The sequence below is a fragment of the Sinocyclocheilus anshuiensis genome, unplaced genomic scaffold (assembly GCF_001515605.1).
Source record: "Sinocyclocheilus anshuiensis isolate Anshui unplaced genomic scaffold, SAMN03320099.WGS_v1.1 scaffold537, whole genome shotgun sequence".
Taxonomy (NCBI): domain Eukaryota; kingdom Metazoa; phylum Chordata; class Actinopteri; order Cypriniformes; family Cyprinidae; genus Sinocyclocheilus; species Sinocyclocheilus anshuiensis.
Window position 1 is genome coordinate 696,843 of NW_015539854.1, and position 9,021 is coordinate 705,863.

Consider the following 9,021-nt stretch of genomic DNA (forward strand, 5'->3'; position numbering starts at 1 on the left):
ACATACACTATGTATATACATATATAGTATATATATATATATATATATATATATATATATATATATACTAGAATAAAAATAATAATGAGAATCTAATGAGAATCATGAATTACTGCAATTACTGGTAATGTCACATTATCTTAATTGGAGTTTCAGGAGAAATGTTTTTTGTGTAATTTGTGCATAACAATAATGTCACAAAGCAAAATAATCCTAATGGTTTTCTTAAAAAGGACATGAACATGTTTTTCTGAGAGTTTCATAAAATTTTCTATGAACTTTTCAATAAGTTAGCTGTTAATGTTTATTAGTTATGAGTGTGCTAAAAGTACAGATACTGACAACTGCATGTCAGCCATGGTCAGGAAGTTAAAGTCGAACATTTCTTTAGGAGTTTTTTTGTGATGAGACTGACAGTAACGTAATAACTTTGTAACATATTACACAAACTTTAACAAAGGTGCTGAAATGATTAAAGACCATCATTCACCTTTGAGTGCAGTTCATGGATGAGGTACGACAGCGGTTGGCCGTGAATGTTTCCCGTTGGTGTGGTTAAAGGCGTGTTGATGTCTGCGTGTGCATCCACCCATAAAACACTCAGCTCATGTCTTGAGGCGGCATGACCTGAAATCGAACCAATCGCCAAGCTGTAAAAAACAGCAAACATATTGCTGAGAATAGGTTCAAACATTAAACTGAACAGAACTGGAAGCACACAATGACCTGTGATCTCCTCCCAGCATCACACAAGTGTTGCCATCGCTCTTGATCTTCAGCACAGCTCCTGCGAGCAGCTCATTGGCACGGCCGACTGCTCTCGGACTCTTCAGTCTGCCAATGGGCTCATCATTGGGAATGTCCTCAAAAGTCAGATTCCCATAATCCTTCACTACACAACCTGGAGAGGGACAGAGGGCTTTCTGTCATCATTTACACGTAACGGAAATTATTTTGTAGCTTTAACACACAAAAGAAAAAGTGTACTGGCCATTCTTTTCCATACAATTAAAGTGAATGGGGAAGGGAGTTCCATCCATCCATCCATCCATCCATCCATCCATCCCTAACAGTCAAAAGTTTTTCTACAGTAAGATTTTTAATGTTTTTTAAAGAATTCTCTTCTGCTCACCAAGCCTGCATTACAGCAAAAGCAGTAATATTGTGAAATATTGTTACTATTTAAAATAACTGCTTTCTATTTGAATATAGGCTACTTTAAAAAAAAATTATTTATTCCTGTGATTTCAAAGCTGATTTTTTGCATCATTACTCATCATTACTTCTGAAGGATCATTAGTCTCATGATCCTTCAGAAATCATTTTAATATTCTGATAAGCTGCTCAAAAAAACATTTATTATTATTATTATGTTGAAAACAACGGAGTAGAATTTTTTCAGGTTTCTTTAAGGAATAGAAAGTTCAGAAGAACAGCATTTATCAGACATAGAAATCGTTTGTAACATTATAAATGCCTTGGTAACACTTTACTTGAAGGGGTCTGCATAAGACTGACATGACACCTTCATAATCATGACATGACACATGTCACGAATATGAAGGAGGTTTTATGCATGTTTATGACAACTGTCATTAAGTGTCATTCGCTCAGTTGTCATTTTTAATGCAAATATGACATTATTTGACCTAACCCTACCCTTACCCCTAACCATAGCCCATAACAAAGACATCTCAAACAATGTCATCTTTGCATTAAAAATTACATAACTGAGCGAATGACACAATGACAGTTGTCATAAACATGCATAAAAAAACCTTCATATTCATGACATGTGTCATGTCATGATTATGTAGGTGTCATGTCATGATTATGAAGGTGTCATGTCAGTCTTATGCACACCCCTTCAAGTAAAGTGTAACCAATGCCTTTATCATCACTTAATATATATACACACACTGACTCCAAGCTTTTGAATGGTATAGTGTATAATAATGTTACAAAAGCTTTTTATTTCAGATAAATGCTGATCTTTGGATCCTTCTATTCATCAAAGAATCCTGAAAAAAATGTACTCAACTGTCAAGTCATGCACTGAAAATATATCTATAATATATTGTTTTGATGCACAGTGTCACCATTTATTTTTCCATTCCCTTTTTAATATAATACTTTATTGGGATGATTGTGTGTACATACAATATTGCCTAATCATTATTACACCAAAAATATAAAGAAAAATAAATATCATATTGCAATAACACAGACGGTAGAATTAGTATTATTATTAGTATTATTCATTTCATCCATTTCTTCTGAACTGGAAAAGTGTAGCATGAGGTTGAGAGTTTGCAGAAGTGTTTCTCTCTCACCTCTTTATTCTTTATATTTTCTCAGAGTGAAGAAGAAAAATTATTATATTATAAAAAATATTATTTAAAAGGTAAACTGGAAGGCTGGAGACTGAACATTCACTTAGGCAGTTTCAAAAGTGGGCTATTCAATTATTAAATGAATGCTGTTGAAAGTATCCTTCAAATATGTAAAAATCTTGGAATGAATATTTAAATAAATCACTCATTTTAGACAGTCTGTCACCGATTTAACTTTTTAGACCTGTAGAGTTCTCTGTTCTGCCATCAGCTCAAGTTTTTAAACATTACTGGGTTTGTTTGAGTTCAAATGTGCAAATACACGCTTGACTCTTATTCAGTAACAGAACTCAGTCCAAAATATTGCAATACACACAGAAAGGGGAGTAGTGCAACGTCAGTGTTACTGCTCTTATGAGATCGCATCTTAGGTAAATAAATAAAAACCATACATGGCAGCACTGGTCCTTGCATGGCATCAGTCCCTCTACCTTGTTTAAAGTTACCCTATAAAACATTTGTGAAACAACAGACAGACAGATCAAATATAGACTGAAACATTTAAAGCTTTTTACGAAAATGGCAATGATAAATATTGATTGCGTGTCGCCTGACCTTAAAATAAACATTAGCAGTTGGAGGTATTGTATAATGGCTAGTTGACAAATAACACATTACCATTCTTGCGTCAAGATTTAGGTTAAAGTTTAAATGAATTTATATACAGTACAGCCTATATTTTTTACATGCTATAACTAGTCACAATTTAAAATTTTCATCCATTTTAACAGCATTTAGTCACATTTCAACTTTTTAAAATGCAAACATCCCATGTTGTCTTTTTTTAAAATAAATAAATTAGGTAACACTTTATTTTACCATGTCCTTGTTACACATACTTACTACAGTAATAGCAAGAAATTATGCATAATTATATGCAACCCTAAACCAGATCCTAATTATAACCCTAACTCTGTAGTAGCCTAAGTATATGTTATTAATGAATATTTTATTCTGTACTTCTAATGTACTGTATCGTTACACGGTGACCCAGACACCTTAAAATAAAGTGTAACCAAAAATGTATTTTCGAATATTTTAGAAGCATTATACTGTACTCAAACACTGATAAAAGCAGTGTAAATATCAGGTGTAGTTGTGGTACCTTGCCCTTTAAGTTTCTGCACCAATCCAGCAGCTCGAATGAGGTCTGCTCCTCTCTGCACACCATCTCTCTGCTGCAGTAACAGTCAATAACATGAGCACTGGACCACTACCAAACTGCACCATGCATGGATTTATATGCAAACATATTCTTTTTTAGATACTTGTTTATCATTATTTCAAATGAGAAGAGGACGCTTCTTAGGGGGTTTATATCTCACCTGTCCTTTAGAAAAAGGTGCACCTATTATTCCCACACAGTGATGATGATGGAGGTCTCTTGTGAATATGTGAAAAGCGGCTCGAATTCCGCTGAAGCTCTTCATCACTGTTACTATGAATCCAGCAGCAGTCTGGAATAAGCGGCTCTAAAATCAAAGCAGATTACAGGATGTGTGACGACACGCATCCGGTGTCAGTCATTGGGCTGCTCGCGCTCTTCTGTCTTAACCTGGGTTTTCTTTTCTGTTTTGTTCAGGAAAAGTAAATGGGGAAGAACTGATTTTAGTTGACGCCATCGCCTAATTTGCATACGAAATGATTAATTAACATAAACAGCGCATATGTAAATATAAACTTAAGGATCAAGAAATTATACGTATTTATATTATATAGGCTAATATGATATTTAATTCGTCTGAATTCGCCATTTTCTTGTTTAATATTTATATTTAAATATGAATTATTTTTATATTTTGTGTTTTTATTTAAATTTTAGTAACATTTATTTATATTTAGTTATACTGATGTCTGTGTTTAATTTCATTTTCGTTTATTTTTATGTTATTTTAGTACATCGCGTAAAAAAATGAAAATGAGAAACGTCTTGGCAACGAGCTGAAATTAAAATAAGTTTAAGGTTTTTATATATTATTTCAGTTAAGGTTTATTTTATTTAAAAGTGACAAAATGCACTTTATGGTTTTAGTTAACTGTAATAACCCTATATATATATATATATATATATATATACACCCATTATTTTCTAGTTAAATTTGAGCAATTACTAGGTTTGTTCATTACTCTTTAATCAATACTTGGTTGTACAATCACATCACCCCATTGCATGTGAAGTCAAGTCACATTTATTTATATAGCACTTTAACAATACACATCGTTTCAAATCAGCTTTACAAGGATAAAAAGGACAAATTGATTCAATGATGCAAACAGAGAGCAATTGGTCATTGTTGATTCAGTTCTGTTCAAAAACTGTGTAAGATCATCAGTTATGAAATGAGATCAATTCAGCTGTAAAGCAGACTTGTAATGTCATCATCCACCTCAGTTCAGTTCTCATCCAATAGTGTCAGTAGTCACTTTAATAATATTGCTGAATAGGACGTGTGCCCAACTAATCAAGCCAGAAGTGACCGTGACAAGGACAGAAATGGGGGGAGGGTTGAGGGAAACCAGGCTCAATCAGTGGGCCAGTTCTCCTCTGGCCAAACAAGTCAACATGGGTTTGTTTAATTCCAAGTCATACTGTGGATTGGTATCATTTAGAATATTCAGGATCTGTGCCGATGGCCGTCGTGTCAATGAGGTCTTTACAGGGGATCGGTCTCTAGGGATTGTCTTGTTGTCATGGTCTGCGCTGAAATTCAGGGCTGTTGTGGTCATCAATAGGTGCAGGTCCACTATCTGATCTGGATACAGACTGGATTTGGGTGCTCAACAGGAAAAAGATCTACCGCCTACAGTCGATTTTGATATTGTAGGTTTTATCAGCTGGCCAGAATTTTGAGACGGCAATATACGTGAAGGACTACAATGCGATAACAGCTTGCTCAAGTACTGAGGAGCTAAACCATTTAAATCTTTGTTAGTAATTAGCAGGATTTTAAAATGCATGCAATGCTCAATAGGGAGCCAAAAATATGTGTTTACAGAACTGGGCTAATATGGTCCTACTTTCTGGTTCTAGTGAGAACTCTAGCTACTGCATTTTGCACTAGCTGGAGTTTGTTTATTAAGCATGCAGAGCAACCACCCAGTAGAGTATAACAATAATCTAGCCTTGAGGCCATGAATTAATGATTGAATGATGCATCTACAGGTGCATCTCAATAAATTAGAATGTCGTGGAAAAGTTAATTTATTTCAGTAATTCAACTCAAATTGTGAAACTCGTGTATTAAATAAATTCAATGCACACGGACTGAAGTAGTTTAAGTCTTTGGTTCTTTTAATTGTGATGATTTTGGCTCACATTTAACAAAAACCCACCAATTCACTATCTCAACAAATTAGAATATGGTGACATGCCAATCAGCTAATCAACTCAAAACACCTACAAAGGTTTCCTGAGCCTTCAAAATGGTCTCTCAGTTTGGTTCACTAGGCTACACAATCATGGGGAATGTATTGCTGTACACCCAAAGCGCTTTACAATCATGTTGTTGACAATCATGTCAATCATGAATGCATGAATTAACTTTTCTGCATCTGATATTGAGAGTATGTGTTGTAATTAAGACATACATTTTAAATGAAAAAAAAAATGCAGTTTACAAATGCTGGAGATGTGGCTTTCAAATGAAAGACTACGGTCAAATAGTATACCCAGATTCCTACCAAACACAAATGCACATTTTCCAGCCTCATCGTTTTATGATATTCAGATTCCAGAGAGGTACATCGGTATGCATTAGAAAATTCAATATAAAACCATTACTTTTTTAAAAACAATAGACACATTTAAACATCATGTGTGTCGGTTTTATATAACCCTACTGTAAAGCATGTGGCATCCAGTGATTTTTGGCTTCCAAAATTTGTGGCTTTTTAAATTTACATATACATGGACACAAAGGTAGGACAGGTTGAGCTGTTAGTCAGTGATAAGGTGTGCAGGTAGAACTGCTGGGCAGACACATGTTCCAGCAGAGCAGTTCATCACCAAATACTGTACAAGGATAACGAATGCACAATTAAAGGGTGTAAGAAGTGCCTGTGATGGTATGAAATCAGTCCCGGGTGGGATTAAAAGTAGCTTTGCAGTGGTTCACCAAGGATAGTCTCCATTTCATGAATGACCTTCTGCACCTGCTGCTCCACTTCCTCACATTCATCTGTGAAACAAGGAGGAAGAATAACTAAATTCGGAATTCTGGAACATTTTTGATTGTTAAAGAAACCGATCTAAGCGTTCTTAAAATGCAACAAGTCTCAAAGCAACAAAGACAGCACTAGGTAAAACGGTGTACTTTATTTACAAAATCATGTGTGCCCATTTGATTAAATGTTGATGTAATGTTCTTACCCTCCATAAGCTCAGCCAGAAATGGGATAGTCTCTGGCAGAAGAACCATGTAGTTCTCCCTCAGCTTGCTTGCCAACTCCAGCAGCATGACAAGTGCAGAGAAACGCACCTGAACAAAAAGGCAAACATCGTAATTTATTTTCACTTCTGTATTTAAAATACATGTACGCAAAGAGAAATCAATCCACATATTAGAAAAAAATGTAGTCATTAAAGGCACTAATTTTAATCATTCCCACAACCTATGCCTTCATATCACTACATAATAATAATAACAATAACAATTTTATTTTATTTTACAGAACAACATTACTATTACAATAGCCTACTAATATTTATGCCTGTCTTTATTTCTTTGCATTTAAAATGTTAAACTAGAGCTTTTAGATTGGTGTAAAACCTCTAATCTGCTGCTTTGTTGATTTAAGAACTGTTCTCATTACAAATTTGTGAAGAGGGTTGGTACTGGAAAAAACTGGATCATGATTGCATATAAATAAACACAATGTCACCCTTCACTCTAAAACATGTGGCCAGTGTTTGCCGGCTGGCGAGTATCACCATTTCATATACTCTGCTGCAACATCAATTTTTACTCTTATTTGGCACTTGCCCAGTGTTCATTTTTAGATCTTGGATAAGATGCCAAGGGTATTACACCCACAGCCTCAAGATGGTGCAACAAAGTTCAAAATTCACCTCGACAATTCATGCACGATATGGTTACATAAACATATACAGTTACAAAATACGTAGATTAAGAATTAGTAAAATTATCCACACAGATGGACAAATTAAATTTGTAATTCAAATCAAATTGTAATTCTTCAATTAGTGGTTATGAATGAGCACTGCTCTCTTTTGCACACTGGTTTGCATTTATTCATTTAGCAGGTTCTTTATCTAAATCGACTTACAAAATGAGGAATAACAAGCAATCTATCCCAAATTTGTCACTTTTGAATTCAGTGTGAATATGCGGCTACTCTGTATACATACTCAAATTTCACACACACCGATTAACCCCCTAAATTAAACATCATAAAGATTTATCAGCAAGGTTCCTTTTCAGGATTTCATCTGTAGCTTGTTACTCGTAAATTCTTTCAAATTTATTCAGTTTTTAATACATAACTATTAAGACTTCTTGACTAATTGCAATTTTGTAAGTAGGCATTAGCATTGTTCCTATTCAAAAATAAAAATATCTATACAGATTTTCATAATTGAATTTTGGGCCCTTTAAAATTGTACCACATACATCACTTCAGCTCTATCTCTGTATGTTTATAGCTCGAATTTAACATTTGCATACCTTGGGTGAACTGTGTCGTGTCTTGAGAAGAATCTGATAATTGAGAACTTTCCACTGTGAGTCATCTCCCATAGCAACGGCAAACTGGGCAATACAGGGCACCAAATGCTTGGTAATGTGGGTCTTGTAGATCTCGTCTCCTCCTAGCATGTTCTCCAACTTTACACACATTAAAAAAAAAATTATTAGATGCCACAATGACAAGAAAAACTTTTTATATCATTAATATAATACACAGTTTTGATCTAACAACTATAAAAAAAAAGTCAAATGGTGTAAACATGTCAAAGGTAATAAAATCTAAGTTTCCAAACGTTTATTTATTTGAAACATGAAAATGTCAACTTTTCTGGGGGTTATTCCATTTGACATCATGCCGCTGTCTGTGTCATCAATGTTAATCAAACAACAAAACACAGAGAAAATCACTCACTGTTCTTGACTGAATAACTTAAAGGGGTTAGTTCACCCAAAAATGAAAATTAGCCTGTTATTTCCTCACCCTCAAGCCATCCTAGGTATATACGACTTTCTTCTTTCAGACGAATCCAATCGGAGTTATATTAAAAATTGTCCTGGCACTTCTAAGCTCTATCAATGCAGTGGGTGGGTGTTTCTGTTCAACAGTCCAAAACACGTCAAATAAAGCGCGCGCATCCATAATAAAATGTGCCTCACAAGGCTCCGGGGGATGAATAAAGGCCTCCTGTAGCGAATCCATGCGTTTTTGTAAGAAAAATATCCATATTTCAAACGTAATAAACACTTTTCTCTCACTTTATATAACTGTGGTACGCGGAAGACGTTCCGGCGGATGACGTAGGATGTCGGCGTTGCGTGATTAGTGACGAAAGCGGAGAGAGAACAAAACAAAATGCCAGTCATGAATTAGAAGTACAAAACGAGGATTTGTAAAGAAAAATGTCGGAGGATTTCGATATAAG

General features: G+C 34.8%; 2 protein-coding genes across 2 annotated transcripts in view; both read right to left on the reverse strand.

Moving 5' to 3' along the window:
- The window catches only part of arg1 (arginase 1), a 7,955-nt gene extending 4,002 nt beyond the window's left edge, over positions 1-3,953 (reverse strand). The window contains exons 1-4 of the mRNA XM_016481143.1: positions 3,719-3,953; positions 3,499-3,571; positions 727-901; positions 491-650 (exon numbers count right to left, since the gene is read on the reverse strand). Coding sequence (XP_016336629.1) covers positions 491-650; positions 727-901; positions 3,499-3,571; positions 3,719-3,823 — 513 coding nt within the window. The 5' untranslated portion in view covers positions 3,824-3,953. The remainder of the gene's footprint in view (positions 1-490; positions 651-726; positions 902-3,498; positions 3,572-3,718) is intronic.
- Positions 3,954-5,997: 2,044 nt separating this feature from the next.
- Positions 5,998-9,021, reverse strand: part of LOC107684774 (HEAT repeat-containing protein 1) — a 29,839-nt gene continuing 26,815 nt past the window's right edge. The window contains exons 41-43 of the mRNA XM_016481132.1: positions 8,078-8,236; positions 6,763-6,871; positions 5,998-6,571 (exon numbers count right to left, since the gene is read on the reverse strand). Of these exons, the coding sequence (XP_016336618.1) occupies positions 6,483-6,571; positions 6,763-6,871; positions 8,078-8,236 (357 nt within the window). The 3' untranslated portion in view covers positions 5,998-6,482. The remainder of the gene's footprint in view (positions 6,572-6,762; positions 6,872-8,077; positions 8,237-9,021) is intronic.